The following is a 22,796-nucleotide window of genomic DNA, read 5'->3' as shown; positions in this document are numbered from 1 at the left end:
GCCCCTGGGCCATCACTCCACAGGACCAACTTGCCCAGATGCCCACAGGGGCACAAGGCAGCATCTATGGGACAGAGAGCAGCATCTGTGGGGCTGGGCTACAGCTGGCTGCAGACAACCCTGTGAAGAAAGCTCAGTCAACCCAAACACTCACCTGTTCCTTCCTCACTTGGTGTTCAGTGCCCTCTGCAGCTCAAAGCAAGTCTCCTCTCACCCTGTATCTGCCTCCCCTGCCCATAAGAACAGCATTTAGCAAGAGTCTGGTACACATCAGGCACCATATTATCTGATTTGATCCTCACACAAGTTTTATGAGCCAGACAGAATTAGTGCCGTTTGACAGGTGAGGAAACCAAGGAATTAAGTGGCTTCCCCAAGGTGACGCACCTAGTTAAGTGGCAGGTTGGAATTCAGGGCTGTCTGCCCCCAAAGCCCCTGCTTCTTATCACATTATATGGCCTCACCCCACCACCCCTGCCCCAACTTCCATATTGGAGTTGGTCTCCAATTCCTGTAAACCTTCTGTCCTGCTGTCCTCGAGGGACAGCACCACTCTCCCAAGTCCCATCTGTGGCTGAGACTTGGCCTTAACTCCACTGCTGGTGAAGGGTGGGGCTCTCAGGCCCTGGGGCCGTTGACTGTGACCGACCCCCCCCCCCCACCAAGTCACTGAGCCGGCTCCGGCCCAGGCTGTTGGGTTGCTCGGCTGTGTGGCCCCCACGGGGCCGTGGGAGTGGAGCGTCTGCACAGCACAGGGGTCCACAGGGGCTTGTCTGCTGGCGTCTGGTTATCTGGAAGGTCTGCTGGGGCGCGGGAGGGAGTGTCCCCCACCCCCTGCCAACAGGGCTCAGGACTCAGCCCACTAGGGCTCCTTTTCCCTGGGAAGGGCTCAGCTGCCGCTCTGGCCCAGGCAGCCCCTCCTCTGGGCAAGGAGGTCAAGTTGGGGCGTGGAGAAAAAAGAGAGGCTGCAGTGGCAAAGCCTCAGGAGTCCCCAGCAAGAGGAGTTTGGACATCCAGAAGGACATAGACAGAAGGAGGCCAGCTCTGGGAGAGGAGATTTATTTCCTTGGAGGTACTGCAGGGTGAGATGGATGGGGACACACACACAAGCAGAGCCCACCCTACAGCCCCCATCTGCCCAGGGAGTGGGGCAGCTGGGAGGCCAGGCTGGACAGAGGGGAAAAGGCAGCGGCAGCCAGGGATGCCACCTGCATGGAGGGGTGATGAGCCAGTCCTCCTCTGCAGGGCTCTCACACGATGCCATCGAAGCCCTGCAGCCCACACTTCTTACCAGCCACCTGGCAGCCAAAGCTCAGTGCCTCCTGCATGCTCTTTCCTGGAGAGAGCGACCAGTAACTGGGCCAGCCTGCTCTGCACAGGGGCAGGCCCCAGCCCTGTCCCCTCCTGCTGGGGCACTCACCCTGGGAGAGGCTGAAGATGACAGAGGCATTGAAGGTGTCTCCGGCGCCCAGGGTGTCCACCACCCGGGGTGGGGGGAAAGCGTCCGAGTGGAGCAGGCACCCATCAGGACCCAGGGCGTCAGCACCCTCCTCAGCCCAGGCACAGACCAGCCAAGCCCTGCGAGGCCCTCCACTCAGCGGGGGTGTTAGCCCACCCCTGACCCCCAGAGCTGACCCCTAGGGCCCTGGCTCACATGCTCCCCAGCCCCCAGGACCACTTCCCAGCTTCCCCCAGCTCACCCCTTCCTCACACGACCGTACAGTCCCCTGATAGCATCCTCCGCTGACCAGAAGCCCAAGTGTCTGGCCACGTCTTTGCTGACAAACACCTGTGGACAGCAGAGGATTGGCCGATGGTCACCTCCAACCCCAGTCCCAGCTCAGCCACTTCCGGTGCCCAAGTGTGGTCCCCATATTATAACATGACTCCCCATCAAGGCCACATCAGTCCCCAACAAGCGTCTCGCTGTCCCTCCCACGGGAACACATTTCTATACCTGCTTAAGATATGCTAGAGCACATCCAGGTAAACTGTGACTCAAAAGCCCTGGTCTATTTCTTCCAAGTTTCCTCCCGATTGAAACCCAAAAAGAGCCTTGAGCGCAACCTTGGGGTGACGCCTTTCACTGCAGGCTTCAACCTGCTTTCCCGAGCAGCACCCCAACCCTGCCACCCCAAAAGGGGAGGGTTCCACGCTCCTCCACACCCACTATGCTTTAAAATTATCCGAGGGAGTTTTGTTTAAAAATACATCTCGACTCCACCACAACCCACCAAACAAGAAACGAGATGGATGCGGGACGTGGCAGCCCAGGTTGAGGCAGCAGGCTGGGGGGTCACCCCCCAGTTTGAGCTCTGATGCTAGGAGTATCTCCCAACTCCATCTCCAGCCAGCCCTGCTGGCTTTGCTTTGTGCAAGCCCCTTCCCACCCTCTCCGTGCCCCTGCGTGGCTCCCACAATCTGCCCCCCACCCCAGAGTTGGAAGAAACCTCAGAACAGCTCCATCCTCTCATTTATAGAGGAAAAGGCTGAGGAGGCCCAGTGAGCAGACGCACGAAGGTGGCCCCAGCCAAGCCCTCTGGCCACCCTCACACCAACGCCCCCAGCTGAGATGCATAAAATCCCTGCTGCAGCCTGGATCAGAGCCCAAGGCTCCGAGTCCGCCCCTTGGCTTTGCCCCCCACCTGCCCTTCTAACACCACCAAGCAGGAGTTGTCACTCTAAGCCTAAGAGTCCCCAGATTAGCTGCTGAGCTGGCTGTGGCAAGGAGGGCTGCAGGGCGCGCTCACCACGTCTCCACAGCTGAACAGCTGGAACAACTCCTCCCGGGGCTTCTCCACCTCCACGGACATCTGGATCCGCTGCCCTGGAGGTTGCCTGGAATTGTGCTTTTCTATTCGTTGCAACATCTTGACTTGCTCCGAGGCGTTCCGGCCCTGGGGCAGGGCAGGGTGGGGTGGCTCAGGACCAGCCGGGCACTGCCCAGGCCCCCAGCTCTTTTGCCCCCCTCTGCTGGATCGCTGGGTGGGGAGGGGAGGGGCCGGGGGCCGTGTGGCTGAGCCCAAGTCACACACTTCTAGAGCCCCCATGGACCTGGGAGATGTTGGCGACCAGCCCTCCCATTTCACAGATGAGAATAAGGAATAAGAGAGACTTTCCTGAGGACTCCCAGTAAATTAAATGACGGGGCTGGGATTAGAACTCAGGACTTCTCAGGGTTTCATCCCACCCACTATCCAAAACTTCTCTCCTAGAATGAAGATTCTAGTTCCCTTGAATTGGAAGCCAGGTCAGGTCCTCTCTTCCTGCTCCCCCAGAGGTCAGAGAGTAAACCACGTGGCCCAGCCAGGCTCGTGACAGAGGCAGAACATGGAGGAGGTGGGAGCCCTGGGCATGGCCTGCAGCCCGCTGTGCCCACATCCTGCTGTGACCACGGGGAAGCCACCCAGGTTTTCTGGGGCACCCGAGAACTTGAGGAAGGATGGTGAAGGGATTGGATTCATTTATCTCCAAGGTACCTCCTGGGTCAAAGAAACCAAGAAGGAGGCAGAACTGGTGGTGGGGTCGGCAGGTGGAGACCCTCACAACAAGCAGGGCCAGGGCTTGCCTCGATGTGGATCCACTTGAACCGGGTCAGATCAACCTTCTCAAAGTCCTCAGCAGACACGTCGGGCAGGTTCCTGGGCCAGGGGATGGAAGGGACAGAGGAGGGGCAGGTGAGGTCAGCCAGGGCCTGGCACTCCAGCCGGCAGCCGGGAGCCCTGCCTGCAGCATGGCCAGAAGCTGGATCTACTGCACAGGGGCCCCAGGCCAGCTCAGGTTAGGTCCTGTCCTAGGTGCGACTCCTGACCACTCCTTGCCGCTCCCCACCCCCCACCCCAGCTCCATCCTCGGGGATCTGAAGGCAGTTTGCTAAGGTGCCCCTTCCTGCCAGCTAATCGACCCCGTGTTTGAGACTGTAAGATTATCTAAGGACAAATCAGCTGCAACATGCTTCAGGGGGCCAGGTCCGCTGTGTGCCTTGGAGATCACATCTCCCAGAAGGCCCCAGGCGTCCCAGAGACTACAAGTCCTGGCATTCTCTTTGCCAGATGTGCACGCAGTTCTGAGCGCGCAGTGCCCTGGCAAACCATGCTGTGGGAGCTTGGGAAAAGTCCCACTGGCTTCTGGTGCCCCAGTGTTGGGAGCTCACCCGTGGCCCCCTCAGCTCCATTGTCCTGAGTCGGGCAGCTCGGTGTCCCAGCCCTGAGGTCAGGGTCGATGGGTGAGGATGAGTTTATGTTCGGTGTGCTTGGGTGCGGAGACCCCAGAAAGGGTCTGCGTTGGTCCTCCCTTGGGCAGGAGACCTACCACGGCCCAGACCCCCTCCATGCTCTGGGGTCCAACCCTTTGTCCCCTTATCCAGCTGTGTGCCGTGGGCCTCCGGGAAATGGGGGCCACAACCCATGCCTCCCAGGCTTGCTGGAAGTGGAGTTGATGTGTGCAACGGCCTGCAGTGAGGCCAAAGAATCCCCAAGTGATGCATCAAAGCAGTTACAGATTGTTGCTCAGTGGGCAGACGAGTCTGCAGGTCGCCTCTAGCACCTGGGCCTGCCCATCACTCATGAGACACACGGAACCCAGGGACCCCGGGCCAGAAAGCTCATCCTGCAGCGACAGCCCCTCTCCCTCAGGTCCAGTGGTCACACTGGCCAGGAGGGACGGTGCGAACCCAAGGGCAGCACCTGGCACCTCTTAGGTTCTCCGTAAATGAAACCTCTGAGATTCTTCAAGAGGGAATTTGGGAGGGTCGAGAAGGGCATGGTCCCACAGAACCTTCTCCTGAGCAGCTCGAGACCCTGCAGGGATCCTGCTTCCCTCAGATTCGCACATCAGATGCCCAAATGTCGACCCCTTCTCTCTCTTGCCACAGCTGCTGCAAATTGTGTGTGCAGTGCTCGCTCTGGCCTCTGGGTGCTAGGCCTCTTAGTCCCAGCCCTTTGGCATGTGCTGCAGGCTGGCGGCTCTGGGGCTGACCCCGGAAATCCCAGTGAGCCACAGCCCCACCCCTCTGCCCTCAGAACAATTTCCCCACACCTGCCCCAGCTGCGATTGACGGATGAGCGAGGAATCACATGTCAATTACGTTCTGTGCGGGCTGCCTGCGCATCCCTGGCCTTGACTGAGGCCACGTGCCAGGCAGAGCAAAGCCCCTCCCTTCCCACCTCGCTTCTCCCCTGATTGAAAACAATTCAAAAATCACTGTTGAGTTTAGCATGGGGACAATTTCTGGAACAAACAGAGAGGCTGCGATGGGCGGGCAGTAGGGATGCCCATGCGAGTGAGGGAGCTGACTGGTGGGTGTGGCAGGATGAGGCCAGGGGCCCTTACGTGTCGTAGAGCACAATGGTGCGGGAGCCATTGGAGTTGTTGACGATGCAGCAAGAGCAGGGGGTCTCCCCCCTTGTCTGCCAGGCCACCTGGGACACGTCCACGCCCCGCCGCCCGAAGTCAGCCACCAGGAAGCTTGGGGTGGAGCCCGAGCCAGGGAAAGGGCAAGGAGAACGGATTAGAGCCTACGAGTGGCCCAGCCTGCGGGGTGGAGTACATGGGGCCCCTGAGAGAAGCGATGTCCTGATTTGGGAGCTTGGTGGCGGCAGCGGCAGCTGGCCAGGTGCAGGCAGGTGTACAAACCTGTAGGCGTGCAGGATGGTGCGGCTGCCGCTGGCCTCGCTGATGATGACCGTGGAGGTGGGGATGGAGCCCCTGGTCTGACAGACCGTGTAGCGTAGGTCCACGGAATAGCGGCGGAGGTCCTCCAGGACAAAACTGCCAGGGTAGGGTAACCCGAGGGGAGGTGCAGTGTGACAAGGGTTTGGGGGACAGCAGGGTAGCTGGTGGGGCCACCACGATCCCCAAAAGGCTGGGGTGCAAATGGAGAAAGGCTAGGTTGGTGAGAACTGGAAAGTGCAGTCCTGTTCTGGAAGCGTCCCTGGCTGTGCAGGGGGGCGGGAGGGAGCGCCACAGCCTGGAGCTCAGCGAGAGGAACACCAGGGGACATTGCTTGAGGACCTGCCTAAGCAAACGCCAACCCTGACCCCTTCTTTCAGCCTGACTCAATCCATAAAGCTGGAAAGGGAGAGATGTGGGGCCTAGAGCCTGCACCCCATTTGAGCCAAGCCAGTGGAGGCACCATGCCCTGGGGGTTTCATGCTAGGCCCAGGAAGAATTAATAATTAATCACCAAGGTGACAGTGATACTTTGCTCCCTGGCTGACCTTGGCTTGTCCTCACAGTACTCTTCTCTCTAAAGTCCCTTCCAGTCCTAAAACTGCGATTCTCCTTCCTACACCTGCCCCCAGGGCACGCAACCAGGAAGTGGTGCCCCCTCGGGGGCCTGCTCAGCGCCCTTCCTCCTGCCGCGAGGCCAACCCTCCCGGGCAGCCAGCCAGCTCCAAGCACCCGAGACCCCTCACCTTGTCCAGGGCTTGTTTCCGGAATCCCCTCCTATCAGAGTGGGCCCAGGGGGTGCCCCCTAGGGAAGATGCTGCAGCCAGAGAAGGAGGAGGGCAGCACTACCCCCCAACCCCGGCCCTGCCTGGAAAGGGAATCCTCTGTGCCTGAGAACCGGCAACCGGACCCGGCCGTCCACCCTCACCCTGGCCCTTCTCATGGTGGCTGGTCCACCAAAGCTGGACAATTCCAATCCGTACACAGCTAACAGGGCCTAATTCCTTGTCCCTCACCGCAAGGATCCTTTAAAAAGTAGCTTTCCCAGAGTGTGGAAAATCTGGTTGGATTTGTCGACTAACTTTTTGTACCCACAGTGCCTGGCACATGGTGGGTGCCCAGTAAATGTTTGTTGAATAAATGGGAGAGTTCTGCACGGCCCCCCCATCAGCACAATGGCTGCATAAAGGAGCTTCCATTAGACAAACCAAGGACCTCGGTCTTGCCCCCAGCTGGGCACGGTCAGCAAAGTGACCGGCCACTGGCTCTAAGTCCCTCTGTCCCGTCTCACAGGGTGGGTTCTCTCCTCTTTTCTCCTGTCTGTGCCAGTTCATTAAGGCAGGGATTTGGCAGCGGCTCAGGAGGCTGGGCCCCAGCAACAGTCCCCTTCAAACCGGGGTTCAAAGGGCTGTGCTCTGCAGGCTAGCAACCTGGCAGCCTGCCCCGGGCCCCACGGTGGGCAAAGTGTGGGCCCCACCTCCTGATAAGCGCTTGCTGAGTCAGCAGCGTCAGGGGCAAAGGGCTCTTGGGTCCTTGCAGCAGCCTTCATGGAGGAAGCATGGGGGGCACTTAGGGGCTTGGCCTCGACAGCAGTAAGCTATGGGACCCGGGTTCTGGGCCCAGCTTCAGCAGCTGGCTCTGGGGTGCCCTTGGATGGGGTCCTCTTGATGCTTCAGTGGACAAAGGGGGCATGAGCTCCCTCAACTGGGAGATAAACTGTGGGCCTGGACCCTGGGCCCACGGATGCTACACCTCCCGGAGGGCGGCAGGTACAGCATGTCCCTAAGTGTCTCCTGCCCCAGCACAGCCAGGACCAGGGGCTTAGGAGGGGCAAAGGCAAATCCACCGTGGAAGGTCTGTAGAAAGCAAGGAAGGAGAAGGCAGGAGCTTAAGCAGGCTCTAGGGAGTAGCCAAGGAAATAAACTGTGCAAATGAAACTCCAGCAGGAACAGCACTGGCAGTGACACGGCAGAGAAGCCGCAGCAGGGAGGGGATAGGAGGGGCTGGGAGACGGGCACCCATGCCGCCCCCTCCGACCCATTCTGGTGACCACAAACCAGTTCTTCTAGCTGCCCTCCTGGGGGTGGGACTTCCTTCTTCTCCCCACACCCTCGCACCCTCCGGGCGAGCCTCCCCGGCTCTCTCCTCCACTCACTTGGCAACATGGCCCGGCGCCAGCGAGCCCATGAAGGCGCAGGGGGCTCCGAGCAGGGAGAGGACGGTGCAGGAGTTGGACGCGTTGCCTCCGCGCTGCCATCTCTGCGACAAGCACCTGCATGGCACAAGGAGGTGAAAGCCGGGAGATGCCCCTCGGAAAGCAGCCAGGCCGGCCTCCCACTTTCCCGACAGGGCAGCTGAGGCTCTGGGGTGGGAAGGGGCCTGGCTGAGGTCCCATCTGTCATCCAGCCCAGCTCAAGGCCAGCTCCCAGCACTTCCTTTCCATCCTCCCCCCTATTCTCATGGCGTCAGCCCATCAAAAGCTGAGGGTTTGGCTAACCCCAGGTTCTGTCCTCAGCTGAAGCCACCCCCCTTCCCCCCGAGTCATAGCTGTTCCCCGCGGCTGATCCTCCAGCCTCCTCCTGGGGGCTGTGACAATTGCAAGGACCCTAGAGACCAAGTGTCCTTCCCGAAGGTGTCAGGTCTGCGACCTTCTCCTGACTCAGGGAAGCCGTCCTCAATAGTAACTGCAGAGTAACATGAAGAAGACAGGAGAGCAAGCCCGGAAATTGTGATCACTTGAGAAGATGTCAAAAGTTAAAGAGATTATTAGGTGGTGAACTAGTGTTTCACCATCTTTACTGAAAACCTCACAAAGGGAAACTAACTCAAGATACACCTGAAGCGCATCATGGTCATCCTCAACGAAACTCAGAATTTACACATATACTGTCAAAGCATTTCGTGATTTCTCCTTTGTGCTCCAGTAATGCTGTGAGATAAACATCACAGGTTATTTCCATTCTTCCAGTTCCAAACAGACAGAAGAACATGGTGGCAGCTTGCAACAACAGCAACAATCCCGAAGAACCACCAGTTATGAAAAATAACCGACTCGAGAATTTTAGGCTAAGGTATATTTGTACCCAAAACTTAATCCCGAAGTTCCCCTCGGCCTTAGAGAAAGAGGAACTCAAACTCATTAGAAAGGAAGCACACTAATTTGTAAAAAGTTCAACATTTTTAAAGCTTTGAACATTGGAGAAATTTCCATGCAGAGATGAAAGAAGAGCCCAGAGGGATTTGACTTGCTCAAGATCACACCAACAGATAATGACAAAGCTGATATCAGAACCCAGGTTCCTGATCCAAACACCACTGCTATTAACTCTGTATTTTCTAAACAGAAAGCAGTTAGGTCCTGGCTTTGATGGGGCTTCTAAGGATGGGTACAGAATTTTACTCTGTGGAAACCTGTCCAAGTCAACTGATAGCCAACTTCAGGCACAGAAATGCTCAGCTGAGCATGACGGTGCTTTCTGGAAGGCTCTCCTCCGCCTGGACCCAACAGCACAGAGTCCTGAGACCCCATGGGGTGAGATGCCTGGGAAGGACTGGGAGCCCCTCAGGCTTGCCTACTGGGAGGCACAAGCCCAGGAGCTGGACCATGGGAGAGAGAAGGCCCTCCGCACGGCCAAACCATGCTCTGCAGAGGGGCAGAGCCGCAGGTTGGAGGGAAGGGGAGACACATGCTGGAAGGCAGGGCCAAGGGAGAACACTCACACAGAGAGGCGCCTCACTTGGTCCCCACTTTCAGAGGCAGCCCCAGGCAGGGTGGAAGCCAGCAGGCCTTCCTTACCCTAATCCCCCCCATGACGGATCCCAAAGGGAATGGGATGTCAGCTCCAGTAGAGAGAGGTACTCTGGGTCTCCCCCACGCTCTCACGCTCTCCATGGTCCTTGGAGCCCCATGGCCTGGAATTTTCCCTGGTCTCCTGAGAGAAAGCCTCAGTCGTCACAGCACACTGTGGGGCTGGCCTGGCCCGGGTCGACAGCCCGGGGGGGTCTGCCTGGAAGCACAGCCCCGTGCCCCTCCCCCACTGTTCCTGCTGCCCTGGCAAGAGGCCCTAAGGGCTGGCAAACAAAGTAGCCCAAAACAAAGGGTCAACTCCATAAGTCAGGGTCAGCAGTAAAAGGAACAGGGAGTACAAGGGACAACAGAGGGTTGGCGCCACTGAACTGAAAGTTAGGAGACTTGAGATGTCATTGCTGCTCGGCCACTAATTAACCATTTGGCCTTATAAACATCATCTAATTTCCCCGAATCTTTAGCGTCCTCATCTATACAAATAGGGTTTTGCAGACTCTTACATACTTCGCGTGGGCCATTGTGAGGAAAGCATGTGATGATGTGCGGGTCACTGCTTTGGGGACTCTTAAAGCCTGAAGAGTGTTGGGGTCTTGCCCTTGTGGCCCTTGGGACCCCAGTGACTTGCCAGAGCTCGATCTCGAACTGCCTTTTGCCCAGTTCTTGGCTGAGACTGTCGAGGGCCACAGAGCTATTGGTCTCAGTAGTCTAAGCATGAGGACAAAGCCACGGATCCTGCCCCTTCGGGGGAGTGTGACGCGGAGACTCTTATCAAGGGTACATAGACGAAGCAGCAAATGACCTTCAGCTTCCACCAGACTACTGAGGATGCTTCCCACTATGTTGTCCACTGACCTTTGTAAGAAGGACTTCTGGTAAATTCCTTTGGGAATTCAGCACCAGGGAAGTTCTGGGAGCCCCGTGAACCAGCCCTATCCCTAACTCATGGCCTCTCCAATTTGCCTCCAGGGCCAGTAAGCCCTGAGCTATAGCTGAAGCTCAAATGCCAGGGTTTTAAATATTCTTTGAATGGTCTAAATGCACATACCACTAATTGTAAGCTGCCTTAAATTTTTTTTTTTAGAAATACTGAAACAGGTGTGATTTTATATATCTATGCTATTTAGTAAATAAATTGAGAGTAAATGTTGGTGGGAGGCAAGTGCCTAGGTCTTGGATTAAAAAACAAAACAAAGCACAGGTTCTGCACCTACCAGCTGTGTGCCCTTGGATACATCATTTCATCTCACTTCACTTCTCAGAGCTTCTATTTGCTTATCAGTGAAATGGGGACAGTGATGCCTGACACAGCTCCAGGTTTAAATGGGAACTGCCTAACACAGTGCTATCAAAGCCTGGAGCTTATTATTAAAGGACTCAATTCTCTTCTCATCTCTTCCACTGAGAGCCCCCCAGGCTCCCCAGGCAGCCACCGGCTCCCGAGGCTGGACTCGCAGGGTCTTGCGGGGGCCCCTTGCCGGAGGCTCTGCAGCCTTGGCCGCGGGGCACAAACGTAGGGCTGCAGCGGCGCCGGAGGTCTCGGAGGGGCCCGGGCGCCCCTACCTGCTGTCCGTGTCTTCCTCCGGGTACTTATCCACCACATTGATGATGTCCAGCACCACTAGCCCCACGCACAAGATCTGCTTTTCTTCCATGAGGCTGCTCCCGGAGCCTTCTGCCTGCCGGGCTGCCGGGGTTCCTGCCGGGCTCTGCCTCTTATCCGGGATGACTGCGTCCCGGCTCCCTGGAGCCGCCGTGGCTCCTCCTCCGCCCCCGGAGCTCCTCCCCCAGGGAGCCTCCGGCAGCGGCGAGGGGTGAGGTGGGGTGGGGTGCAAGCAACGCGGCACGGCCTTTGCTCCAGCGCCCACCGATCCAAGCCGGTTTGGGAGCGCAGACCCCGACGTCTGGGTTCCCGGCCTTCCCTTAGCAGGTCACCGGGTCCTGCAGATGGCCAAACCTCCCACTCCTCGGCCTCGGTTCCCTAACTAGTCAGACGGAATCGCAGCTAACGTTAAACCTCTTTAAAGCGCAGCGAGGCAATCTCAGGGATGCAAAGAGAAAGCGCAATAGAGATGTGCCCTCCCCTGCACCCGCGGACCCGACTCACGCCCCTGGACCCGCTAGGATGAGCTCGGCCTCCCGGAGGCAGCCCCTCCCCGACGCCGAGTTCTTCCCGCCCAGCCCCGCCGACGCGCGGCCGCCAGGTGGACGGCGGCGGTCACGTGACGCGGGCCCCGCCCCCGCCTGGCTCTCGGCGCCCCCTGGTGGCCGGCGGCGGGCTGGGCGTGGGCGCGGAGAGTTCCGGGGACCCGAGCGCGCACGCAGCCCGCCGCCGGCACCCCGGCCCCCGGGCTCCCCCAGTCAGTCCCCCCCACACTACTGTCCCCTGAACACATACTGGAGCAGAATTGCTTGTGGATGGTTTTTTGTTTGTTTCTTTTTAGAAAAAAAAAACCAAGTGTCTTTATTCCCGAATAGCTTAGTGTGGCGGTGGGAGGGACAGGAGCCCAGGGACTCGGCCTCGAGGGTCGGTTGAGGGAGCCTAAACGCGCGGATCGGCTCCTGCGCAGTCCGAGCCCTTGAAGGGGCCCTGAAGGGGGCGGCGATCAGGCCAAAAGTCCGGACGAGGGGCCCCGGCGTGGCCCAGGTAGGGACGAAGCTCTGGGCGCCTGTATCGCGGCGGGTCCGGAAACGGCGGCTGGCCGGGGGGCTGGGGTCCCGGAGGGGACCCGGAGGAGCCCGCCGCCCCCGCTGCCTCTCCGGCGCCGGAGACACTTGGGGACGGTCGGGCCCGCCCCTGTCTATGCCTGTTCGAGCTCCAGGTCCCCGTAGAGCAGGGCTCCGCTGAAGATGGTGAGCGGCTCCTCCGAGTGCGCCAGCTGCCCCATGACCAGGTCGATGCAGACCGTGTCCCCGGCTTGCAGCGGCAGGATGAGGCTGAAGACGCCCAGGGCGCCCGGGCTGGGCTGGCTCTCGGCCACCGGCTTGTTCTCCAGGCCCTCGGGCTCGTAGCCCCCGGAGTCTATGCGGGCCACGCCCAGGTTGGAGCGCGAGAGCACGGCCTCCACTTTCTCGTGCCGGTGGCCGGTCAGCACTGCGCTCAGCAAGTAGCGGCCTGCCAGTGGCGCGGTGAACACTCCTGGGGACAGGGATGGCGGTCAGGAGGGAAGACGGGTGGCCGGGCCAGCAAGGCTTGGGGAAGCCCACCCGGAGCTCCTAGGCCAGGGAGGGGCCGGCTGGGCCTTTTCATTTCTATTCCACGAGAATGTAAGCTCCAGGAGGGCAGGGAATTTTGTCTCTTTTGTTCACTACTGCATTCCCAGCTCTTAAAGCAGCCTGGCAAGAGTGGGCCCCCAATAAAGATCTGTTGAATGAATGATCCTCACCCCACCTGCCTTCCCACTCCCAGCCCAAGCTGTGCTGAGAATGAAAAAATAAAGGAAGAAGTAGGGGTCTCCTCAATTAGAGGATGAAAAGATGCATACTATCCAAAGAGGCAAAAATGACAAGCTATCAAAGCCAGGTCCGGCCATGTCCCCAAGCGCCCAACCCCAGCCCCCTCCCTGGCTCACCTGTCTCTGGGTCATAGTAGCCCCCGTCGTTGAGCAGGACTCTGTCAAAGGGGACTGTGCCTGGTTCAGACCGGGGCAAACTCAAGGCAGCTGAAAAAGCCACTCTGGGCACATAGGCTGCTGGTGCCCCTTCCACTCCTGGGTGGGGGAGGAGGTAGGTGGGTGTCAGGGTGGATGCTTGGAGCAGAGCTGCCCAGCCCCCTTGCCTCCCAGGACCTCCACTGCCTGAGGCCCTCCCTCCTCCAGTCCTTAGCTCAGGCTCCCCTCCCTCCAGCAGCCAATGTGGAGAACTCACCTTGCTCCCCTTGGGCACCTGTGGAAAGAGAAGAGGGGGCAGTGAGAAGGGCAGCTCTCATAAGGCACAGAGCAAACATTTGCAAACATCTGCGGAGTCCCTCCTGCTGTGCTAGGTGCTAGGAGGATTGGAAACAGGAAGGGAGCTATCAAGAAAAGGAGGAAAGGTGGGGCCCACTCTGTTCCACTGCTGGGCCATGAGCCCTGGGCCCCAGCCTTTCACACCCTAGATAGTCCTTGTGGGTTCAGCCTCCCTCCTCAATACAGCAGTGAGGCCATATCCAATTAGCCAAACACAGTGACTGGCCCACCCCCTAGTCACTTTCCTCCCGCTAGCAGCCATGTAGAAGCCCCCATTCCCTACCCCCTTTCCCCCTTCTCTGTCAGGTTCAGCATGGAATATTCAGCCTGGGGTTCCCAGGAGGTGGCAACCCTGGATGCAGCAAGGGTCTTTGCCCACATACCTGGTGGTCCGACAGGCCCCTCTTGTCCATCCTTGCCTGGTGATCCTGGAGGTCCAGCAGGGCCTGGGGGCCCCTGTACCCCAGGAGGTCCTGGGGGCCCAGCCTCACCTGCTGGCCCTGAAATGACAAAACTAAGTTGAAGGAGAGCTGTAAAAGGAGTTTCCAACAGACAAGGACAGTGGTGGCTCCATGGATAGGTGATGGCTAAAACAGGTGGGGCTTTGCAAGTTGAAGCGGTGCGGGGGGAGGTCCCTCGCTGCCCATGCCAGATCCCTGGTTCACAAAGCACCCTCCACCCCCAACTCCCAGGCCTATCTGAGCAGCCAGAAGGAGGGCAGGGGCCTGAGACCTCAGATCATCTCTTGTGGAAAAAGTGTAACCCTTGGGACAGTGGTTCAGACTGCAATACATGCTGGGCAAAGCAAGGTAAAAAGTAGATGAGACCAAGGCTGGGCTGTTGTGGGGTGCGGGGAAGAAAAAGAAAGGGCTTAAAAGGGGGTGCCCCCCCATGCCTCCTCTTGCCCTCTCACCAGTGAGGTCCCTCAGGCTGAACTGGCGCAGCCGATCCTCCAGGAGCAGCAGGGAGCTGTTGAGGGCCCCGAGCCGCTTGCCCAGGCCAGCCTGCCCCCCAAGCAGCTTCTCCAGCAGGGCCGCCTGTGTCTGGCTGGTGCTGTTGGACTCCCGTAGCCCGGCCCAGAGCCCGGCCACGTGTCTGGAGAGGCCCTCGCGCAGGCCCTGCAGCCCCCCCGCCACCGTGTCCAGGCGCTCGCAGACTCCCTCCAGGCGGCCCACCCGCCCCTCTAGCCCGGGGCACTGGCCGGACAGGGCCTGTCCCTCCTCCAGGTGCCGGAAGCGCTCCTCACTCTCTGTGGAATGCTCCGTGGCCTCCTGCTGCAGTCTGTTAATCTCGGAGATGATGCGGTCCTTCGTGGCCCCCAGGTCAGCCAGATCGGCGCCCTGGCCCTCCACTGTGGTCTGGAGCTCCCGCAGGGAATCATTGAGGGAGCTGAAGGTGAGAATGACCTCGGAGAGTTCTCCCTGCAGGGCCTGTAAGGCTGAGCCTGAGCTTCCGCCAAACACGCTGAAGCCATCCAGGGGCCCACGGCTTGGTCCCCCCCCACCTGGGCCGGCGCCAGGGCCCCGCGGGGGTAACAGGGGGCAGGAGCAGCGCTCCACGCCATCCCGCAGGCGGCCCAGCTCCTCTTGGACACCGCCGCAGGCCCCACAGCCCTCCTCCCCACGGGCCTGCAGCAGGCCCTCCAGCTGGCCTAGCCGGGCTGCTGTGAGGTTCAGCCGCAGTGCCAACTCTGCAGCTATCTCATCCTGTGCGTCCACGCGGCCCTGGAGCTGGCTCACGGCACCCTGCAGTCCCTCCAGTGCGGCCTGCTGGGCTTCCCCAGCCACTCCCACCTTGTGCAGGTCCGAGCCCACCTGCCGCAGCTGCTCCTCGGTGTCCAGGACCCTGCGCTCCAAGGCATTGAGGATCTCCCTGCCCTGAGAGTCCTGCTCCCCAGGAGCCCCCGAGCAGAGCTGGCTACATGCCTGCACGGCCCCTGCCACCTGCTCTTCCAGGAGATCCAGCCGCCCACCCAGCTCCCCGCTCACGTTGGCCAGTGAGCCCTCTAGCATCTCCAGGCGGCCCCAGGCAGCCGGCAGCCAGTGGCCCTGTCCCCCAGGTCCCCCAGGCCGAGCCTTTTCTGGATCCTCAGAAGGACCAAGGGTGGAGTTGAATCGATCCTCCAGGCGAGAGAGGCGGGAGGCTAAGCTGGTGTAGCCTGGGGGGTGGCCGCCCTGCCCGGCTGCTCCTCCCAGCTCAGTGCCCCGCCGGCCACTCAGCACTGTGACGGAACCGACCACGACATCCAGCCTCCGCTCCAGCTCTGCCAGTCGCCGTCCCAGCTCTGGAGGGCAGCACTCCTGCAGGGGCCGGCGGGCCATGGCCAGCCCGCTGAACTGCCGCTGCCTCTCCTCCACCGAGGCCAGCAGCTTCTCCAGGGCTCGCAGCCGCTCCCTGTCCTCCTGCTGCTGCCTGCGGAAGCCATCCAGCCCCGCCAGGCATACCGAGCAGGACTCCTGCAGCCGCTGCTCCAGCTCCCGCAGCGGCTCCTCGCTGTGGCTGGGAGGCGCTGGGGTCGGGTCTAGGGCCCTGCCACCGCCGCCCCCGTGATGGTTGTTGAGGTGGCCCAGCTCCTGTTCATGGGTGGAGACGCGGTTGTCCAGGAGCTGCAGCTGGTGCTGGATCTCGTTGAGGGTTTCATGCACGCCGGGGCGGGCAGCTGCGTCCGCTGGCTGCTGCCTCCCGTTAAGGGCAGTCTCCACGGCCCTCTGGACATCTTCAGCCAAGCGCCCACTCAGTCCCTGCAGGACACCGCGGAGACCCTGCAGCTCCTTCGTCAGGCTCTGCACCTGCTCCTCCAGCTGCTGCACCTTCTCTGATTCCCCAGGACCTGGCAACAGGGAAGGGCATAAGGCAGAAAGGCCAGACCTCAGAGCTCAGGGCCTACCTCTGGGGCCCTGCTCACCCCAGCTCCATTAAGAGGATGGAGTTCCTAGGCTGGGCCATCCACCCCTTAGCAGGGTGATTTGGGCAAGAAAAGAAGGAAGGAAATGGCATTCACTGAGTGCCTCGAGGCCTGATTTATGCCGTAGTACTTTCCCCATACAACAACGCCACCTGGCAGATATTGTTAACAGTTCCCATTTTATACATTGGGAAACAGAGGACCAGAGATTTTGGGTAACAATATCTGTCTGACCACCATGCCCTTTCCACTGTCCCAAGTGCCCCTCAAATTTCTGGAAACTGTTACTTGATCTGTAAAATGGGAGTGACACTGGCAAGAGTTCCAGGCGGCACCTGGAAACAGCGTGGGTGATTATTACTGGGAGGCGCTCCCCCACACCACCACAGGGACAAACAAGGCAAGCCTCCTGGGGCTCTAGCTGGGTGGTCAGTCAGCCGGAAGTGCCTTTTCCCGTGATTACAAGGGCTGCTATCTCTCTGCTAGGGAAACACAGCACATCCGGAGCGCCGGGCACATGTGCCAGGGAAGGCGAACCACAGGGACGGCGGCATTCTGGGACCCGCAGCCTCTAAAAGCCACAGAGAGGCCTGGGACCTGTAGTCAGCTGCGATGCATGCTGGGACTTGTAGTCTCAACCCTCTTTCCCCAGGGACCCAGATCCTCCAAGGAACCCCCTTTTCCTCTCACAGCTGTCCCCGGCAAGGAAGTATCTTGGCCACACATAGGCACATGTTCTCCCTCCTTCCCTCCCCCCCCACACCACACATACACACGCACACACAGGGAACCTCAAGGGGTTTTCCCTCAGCAGCCAAGCCCCACATTTCCCACCTGAGTTTCCACCCCTGCTTCTGTCCCTGGCAGCCCCCATACCCACCTTCTCCCCCGAGCCCACTGAGGGCGCTGCCTGCACTGGAGCCGGAGAGGTTGGGGCGGCCGGCCGGCTGGGGCGGGGGCCGGGGCGTGGTGGGTGCGGGACCCAGCGCGGGGGTGGGACCCTCCCCACAGTCGTCGCCCGTGAAACCCTGACAGCACCGCCACTCCATATCCGTCACCGTTTTGTAGGCCACCCGGTAGCGAGGACGGAGGAAGCTGCGGTACCTGGGAGAGGCAGAGGGTCCTCCTCTGTATTCCTCCCTGTACTGTCGGTGGCCCTGGCCCCTGTCCTCAGAAGTGGGCAGCTGCTGGTGGCCAAGGCCTGTCCCTCAGGCCGGGGCCCTGAGTGCCCAGTGTGTGGTCTCGCTCAGTTGACAGCTGTCAGCCTGTTGGCCAAGGGCCAAGTGCCTGCTTGTCCTACCACTGCCCAGCCTTGGAACCTCGAGGGCAACCCAGCCCAGAGAAGTCAGTCCCCCAATCCCGAGATGGCATTTGGGGGCTGGCAGGGTGGTCTAGGTGACTCTGCCCTCCGTGTCACAGCAGCCAACCCCTTGCCTCATGTCGTCTCAGAATGGCTCTGAGCAAGGCCCTGCCCCTTGCTACCTGCTTTGGACAAATTCTCTGAGCTGGCCCCCCACCTTCTGCCCCTTGCCAAGCCCCCACCAAGTGCCCTCTGCCCCGGCCCATCCCTGGCACCAGGAGCTCACGTGATGCTGTGGGGACACTGGGGCTGGCCCCAGCCACAGGGCTGGTAGTCGGGCTTGATGAAGGTCTCCACTCCATGCTCAAGGACACAGCTCACGGTCCGGGTCACCACGTAGGCACACCAGTTCCTGTAGGCACAACCCCACCTGGGCAGGAGGGCCCACGACACAAACCCCGGCAGGGGGCTGGGGGGCTCCTAGAGGGGCTGGGTGAGGGTCAAAAGATGAGGGGCCCTCGGGGAGCAGCGAGAGCTGGGGCTTTGGCGGGACAGCTCCCCCTCACCCCCACGCTTTCCTGTGCACCAGGAGCGGATAAAGACTTTTCAAGATGGGGAGAGGTGTAGAATGGAAACCCACAACCACAGAGCAGTCAGTCCTCCTGGCCATGGGCTCCTTAGAGCCTCACACACTCATTTGTGCTCCTTTGTGGCCCTGTGTCGGTCCCCAGCTTGGTGGGCTGTGTACAAGTCGGCCAGTGGGTGCCTGTGGGTGACCCTCTGGATGCTGGCGTCCCTTGGGATTCCTCAGGGGAGAGGACAGGGCAGGCCAAGGGCCAGTCTAGGGCAAGTGGAGGGTAAACCTCAGATGAGCCCTGCCCCACTTGGGCCCTGCAGTTCACACTCTCCACTTCCCTTGTTCTCGCCAGCCTGTGATCTGTGTCTGGCTGGCTGGAGAGCCCAAAGGGGCAGAGTAGGAGTGGTGTCAGGGTTATAGATTGCTGGGCTGGGGCCCTGGGAGCCCTAGGAAGGGACAAAGGTCTGCCCGAGTGAGGCACCCAGACTGGTGCACTCCCAGCCGCTGTCAGCAGGGCCTGCCCTGCTCCGTCAGGGTGGCTTTCCTGGGCAGCTAACTGCGGGTCCCCATGGGGAGGACTGGAGAGCTGGTCCCCCTGCCATCAGCAGGGAGCCTGTGTGTTCAGGGGACCCCGGAAACGGCCCTGGGGAAGGTGAGCATGTGAGGAGCCAGCCGATGGAAGGCTTTGCTCGCTCCCCCTTTGCCTGCATTAGGGGGTCCCTGGGAGGGGTCCCACCCACCATCATCCTCGGCCTAGGGCCCAGCGTCTTACCTGTGGCGGCTGGCGGGCCGGGGGGCACTCTGGGCCTGGGGTCCCCCAGGGCCGAGGGCCCCGCCGCCCCCCGTGTAGAGGCTGTAACCGCGGGGAGGGTAGCTCACCGCCCCTGCGGCCGTGGTCAACAGGCAGTAGAGGTAGCAGCTCCAGAGGGTGCCGGGGGCCATGGCGGGGGGTGCTCTGCGGGGGTCCTCAGAGACACATCCCTGCCGGCTGCCTGGCCACTGGCGCCTCTGCCGGGCCCCGGGGGTGCCGCTGCTCCGCAGGACACAGCCGTCCTGGTCCCCGGCTTCCTGTCGCGGCCCCGAGCCACAGGCCTCCTGCTTGGCAGCCCAGCCTGACCCCTCTCCCCCTCCTCTTTCCTCCTCAGGCTCCTGTCTGTCCCCCCCTCGTTCCTTCCGCTCTCCTCTTCTCTGCTTCTGAGGGGAGTTTGTTCTCGGTGCCCCCTGGCCTCCTGCACTGGTCCTTGCCCCTCTCGGATGCTGCTTCCTGGGCCTCCGCCCCCCGGCCCAGCTGGCCCTCCTCTGGTCTCTGTCTCCCCCCCCACCCCGATGGCCGGATCCTGGGGGTGACAGGGCTTTGCCCCTGTGGCCGTTCGGAGGCGCGAGAGTGACTGTGGGGCGGGCCTGGCCTCCCGCCTCCCTCCCCCTGCCCCTCCCTCCCCCTGCTCCCCCTCTCCCCCCCCAAGTCTGGCTGGAGGTCCGCCCCCTCCCCCCACCTCTCCAACCATTGCGGGCCACATCTGCTTCTTGTTAACTTCGGGAAAGAGGGAAAAAAAGGAAAAACAGAAATGTGGAGTTGCTGCCGGGCTTGGGGCCAGCCTCTCAGATGGGCCACATGGAGCCGGGGCCAGGGCTGGGGAGGAGGCCTGGGGCTGGTGGCTTAGACAGGGAACAGGAGCAGGAGCCACGGCTCTCCTGGGGCAAGGGCCGGCCTCTCCTGGGAGACAGGACCCCAGACCAGGAGCCAAGAGGGGAGAGGAGGAGGGGAGGGCTGGAAAGGGGAGAACGGACTTCTTGGGCTCAGCTGGACATCACTCACCACCTAGTCCAGCTGTGTCCTTTTATAGATGTGAACACTGAGGCCCAGAGTGGGAGAGTAACTTGTCCAAGGTAACACAGCCAAGGCAATAATCGGGATGCAACAGCCAGGTCAGTGACTTGGGAGAAATAAGGAGGAGAGAGTAGGGCTCCTGGGCCAGAGAGGAAAAAGTAAAGGATTCCACTGAGACAGTCAGGAAATGCAAAGAATACAGAAGAAGAAAGGAATCTGGAAATAGGGGAGCAATCTTCTGTCAAGCAGTGGAGAGGAGACAGCATCTCCTTCTTAAAGGGCTAAATGAATACGGGAGCCAGGATTGCGGTGGTGAGGAAGGTCAGGCCACAGCTGAGGGGCAGGGATGGGTGGAGGTGAACTGGGACCTAGCTATCTAGGAAGGAAGTCACACGCTAGCCCAGAGGCATGTGTGACAGCCGCTGTAGCAAGGACAGAACTCAGACACATCCAACCAGCTGCCTGCCCTGAAAGCTGCTTGGGGGACGTCCGAATCTGGAAGCTTGATCTGCTTTCACTAGATGGCCTTCTGTGTTGTGTCCTGGACCAGGCTCTCCCTGTGTGGCGGGATGTAGGGAGAGAAAAGCTGGAGCACGGGACAGAAAGGACACAAGGAAGCACTGTGGGCCTGGCGCCAAGGAGGTCCCTAGGTCCCAAGGGCCTGTCAGACCCAGTCGCCATCCACTGAGAAGCTGTTGGAAGATGGGAACTAACACAAGGCAGGCAGGTACACCGAGTGCCAGCAGGGCAGGCCAAAGGGACGGTAAGCGCTCTGGGTAAGAGGAGGGGGAAGATAACTGGCTGCTCTGGGACTCTGCGAAGAGCTATTAGAAGAGAGAAAACCACACCAGTATTGGAAAAAAAGAAAGTGAAGAACAGAGAGGAGGGGAGGGGAGAGATTTCAGGCTTGGGGAAAGGTCTGCCTCTGGTTCCTTGTCTGTAACTTGGGAATAATAACAGCATCCTCCTTCCTAGGTTTTGAGGATTAAGTCCGTTATACATGTAAAATATTTTGAACCATGCCTGGCAGAGTAAATGCTCAATAAATGTTAGCTCTATTTGTGTCAGGAAGAGGTGGGACAGGAAGAGAGGTAGACTGTGAACGAATTGAGAAGAGGCTCAAATGCTGGTTAAGAGTTTGGATTGCAAGTTTTTGAGTAGAGACGTACACACATACACAGAAAAAAAACAAGGAATTATCAGCAGGAGCAATGCACAGAGTATCAGGGCTCGAAGACGCTCATCCCAGCCCTTCCTCTACCCAGCATTATAACTTTGGGAAAATCCCATAAATCTACTGGGCATGGGTTTTCTTAAATGAGGAAGGGACCATTTGTTGTATAAGGTCCCTTCCAAATTCTACATTGCAAAGTGATGCAGATTTGGTCTTTAGCAGTGACAGAGAACACAGAAAGGATGGGAAGGCTGTGGCTGCTTGGTGGTTGCCTGGGTAAGGAGGGGCCAGACGAAGGGAGACACCAGAGAAGTTTCTGGGGTTTGAGCCAGGATGGAGAAGTGTGGAAAAGAAGCAGGTTTATAAAAAAGAAAGACATCCTTACTCTGAACATCTGGGTTTAAGATGAGGGTAACACATCGCAGTGGAAATAAATGTCCAGGAAATGTGGGCCTTGATGCTGGGGACCATTTGGAGAGATACTAGTTGGAAGCCATGGGAATGGATACCATCAGATCTTCAACATGACCCAGAGAGTTGCCCCAGAGGTCCTATAGTCTAGAATGTGACCCTGATGGCTGGGAGAAATGCTGGCAAAAAAGATAGGCATTGGTGAAAGTAAAGGTTGGAACCAACAGTAACAGAAATCTGTGGCTGCCTCTTAGAGGTCTGGGAATCAGCACACAGGGAAACTTGGAGAAAAAGGTCACAAAAGGTCTTGGTTTCAAAGGAGTTGTCCCTGGAAGGTTGCAGCTTTGTCCCTGGATTCTGTATCAGTGCTAAGCTCTGACCCTGGCCCTGGCAGGAAGCCAGCCTACTTCCCCTCCAGACTGCCCTGGCTGCTGCTGTGAGTTTTCTTTCCCTCATCTTCCTTCTCTTCCATCATGGGGCCTTTGGCAACCTGAAAAGTTATGCCACCCCTCTTGTCACTGCCTCGTTGTCACCCATTCCATCCATAGCCTAACCCCTGAAGTTTAAAAACTGTTGAACATTTTAAGTATCTCAGGTCAAAAATGTAGGCTTTGAAATACAATTGCAGTAGGGTGCATTTCATTGAGTCTTGTAATTAGGAGCTGTTCCGGTTTGCTAAAGTTGCCAAAATGCAATATATCAGAAAAGGATTGACTTTTAAAATGGGTGTTTATTAGTTCACAAAGTTACAGCTGTCAGGTCATGAAAATGTCCCAATTAAGGCGTCAACAGGACGATACTCTGTCTGAAGAAAGGCCGATGGCATCTGGGTTCCTCTGTCACATGGGAAGGCACATGGCCAGAGTCTGTTGGTCCCTCTCTCTGGGTTTATCTTCTGGATTCTGTGGCTTTCTCCAAAATGTCTCTGGGATTCTCTCTTAGCTTCTCTTGGCTCTCTGCTTGTTTTTCCTGGGGCATTTCTGTCTAAGTGTCTCTCTTAGCTCCTCTCAGCTCCTGTGGGTCCTCCTTGCTTCTCCCAGAGGCAAACTCTGGATTACATCTCTTCACTCCTTTCCAAAATGTCTCTGCCTTTTTATCCTCTCATAGAGGACTCCAGTAAAGATGATTAAGACCTACCTTGAAAAGATGGGGTCACATCTTCATGGAAAAAATCTAATC

The 22,796-nt window shown here is 59.1% G+C and overlaps 2 protein-coding genes across 7 annotated transcripts; both read right to left on the bottom strand.

Moving 5' to 3' along the window:
• Positions 1-1,043: 1,043 nt before the first annotated feature.
• KHK (ketohexokinase) lies at positions 1,044-11,626 on the bottom strand. 6 transcript variants are annotated; one of them, XM_037813108.1, is made up of 9 exons: positions 11,039-11,626; positions 7,826-7,942; positions 5,635-5,863; positions 5,332-5,466; positions 3,569-3,641; positions 2,751-2,897; positions 1,701-1,789; positions 1,421-1,578; positions 1,044-1,336 (listed from the first exon to the last, which is right to left on the bottom strand). In XM_037813108.1, the coding sequence occupies exons 1-9, from the start codon at positions 11,076-11,078 to the stop codon at positions 1,251-1,253; spliced, it is 1,074 nt and encodes a 357-aa protein (XP_037669036.1). In that variant the 5' UTR covers positions 11,079-11,626; the 3' UTR covers positions 1,044-1,250. The 6 variants fall into 6 exon arrangements, with proteins under 6 accessions (XP_037669036.1, XP_037669037.1, XP_037669038.1 ...); XM_037813109.1 differs by having other exon boundaries at positions 5,635-5,769; positions 11,039-11,624; XM_037813110.1 differs by lacking the exon at positions 5,332-5,466 and having other exon boundaries at positions 11,039-11,625.
• A 266-nt stretch (positions 11,627-11,892) lies between these two features.
• On the bottom strand, positions 11,893-19,415 carry EMILIN1 (elastin microfibril interfacer 1). Its single transcript, XM_037812653.1, has 8 exons — positions 18,977-19,415; positions 17,914-18,039; positions 17,208-17,431; positions 14,336-16,252; positions 13,806-13,922; positions 13,343-13,360; positions 13,048-13,185; positions 11,893-12,614 (listed from the first exon to the last, which is right to left on the bottom strand). Exons 1-8 carry the CDS (start codon positions 19,144-19,146, stop codon positions 12,277-12,279), a joined length of 3,048 nt encoding a protein of 1,015 aa, XP_037668581.1. The 5' UTR covers positions 19,147-19,415; the 3' UTR covers positions 11,893-12,276.
• Positions 19,416-22,796: the final 3,381 nt, after the last annotated feature.

Source organism: Choloepus didactylus, chromosome 20 (genome assembly GCF_015220235.1).
Source record: "Choloepus didactylus isolate mChoDid1 chromosome 20, mChoDid1.pri, whole genome shotgun sequence".
Taxonomy (NCBI): domain Eukaryota; kingdom Metazoa; phylum Chordata; class Mammalia; order Pilosa; family Megalonychidae; genus Choloepus; species Choloepus didactylus.
The sequence above is the reverse complement of the archived record's forward strand: the minus strand, read 5'-3'. Positions and strand labels throughout refer to the sequence as shown.

What these genes read in the sequence shown, in the direction of transcription:
- KHK (XM_037813108.1), bottom strand. Translation starts at nt 11,078, where the DNA reads ATGTGGTGGATAAGTACCCGGAGGAAGACACGGACAGCAG. An exon ending in GAGGAAGACACGGACAGCAG is followed by an intron (nt 7,943 to 11,038) that starts GTAGGGGCGCCC and finishes TGTGCCATGCAG; the next exon opens with GTGCTTGTCGCAGAGATGGC. An exon ending in CATCTTCAGCCTCTCCCAGG is followed by an intron (nt 1,337 to 1,420) that starts GTGAGTGCCCCA and finishes CGCTCTCTCCAG; the next exon opens with GAAAGAGCATGCAGGAGGCA.
- EMILIN1 (XM_037812653.1), bottom strand. Translation starts at nt 19,146, where the DNA reads ATGGCCCCCGGCACCCTCTGGAGCTGCTACCTCTACTGCCTGTTGACC. An exon ending in CAGTGGGCTCGGGGGAGAAG is followed by an intron (nt 16,253 to 17,207) that starts GTGGGTATGGGG and finishes CCCTGTTGCCAG; the next exon opens with GTCCTGGGGAATCAGAGAAG. An exon ending in CTACTATGACCCAGAGACAG is followed by an intron (nt 12,615 to 13,047) that starts GTGAGCCAGGGA and finishes CCCTGTCCCCAG; the next exon opens with GAGTGTTCACCGCGCCACTG.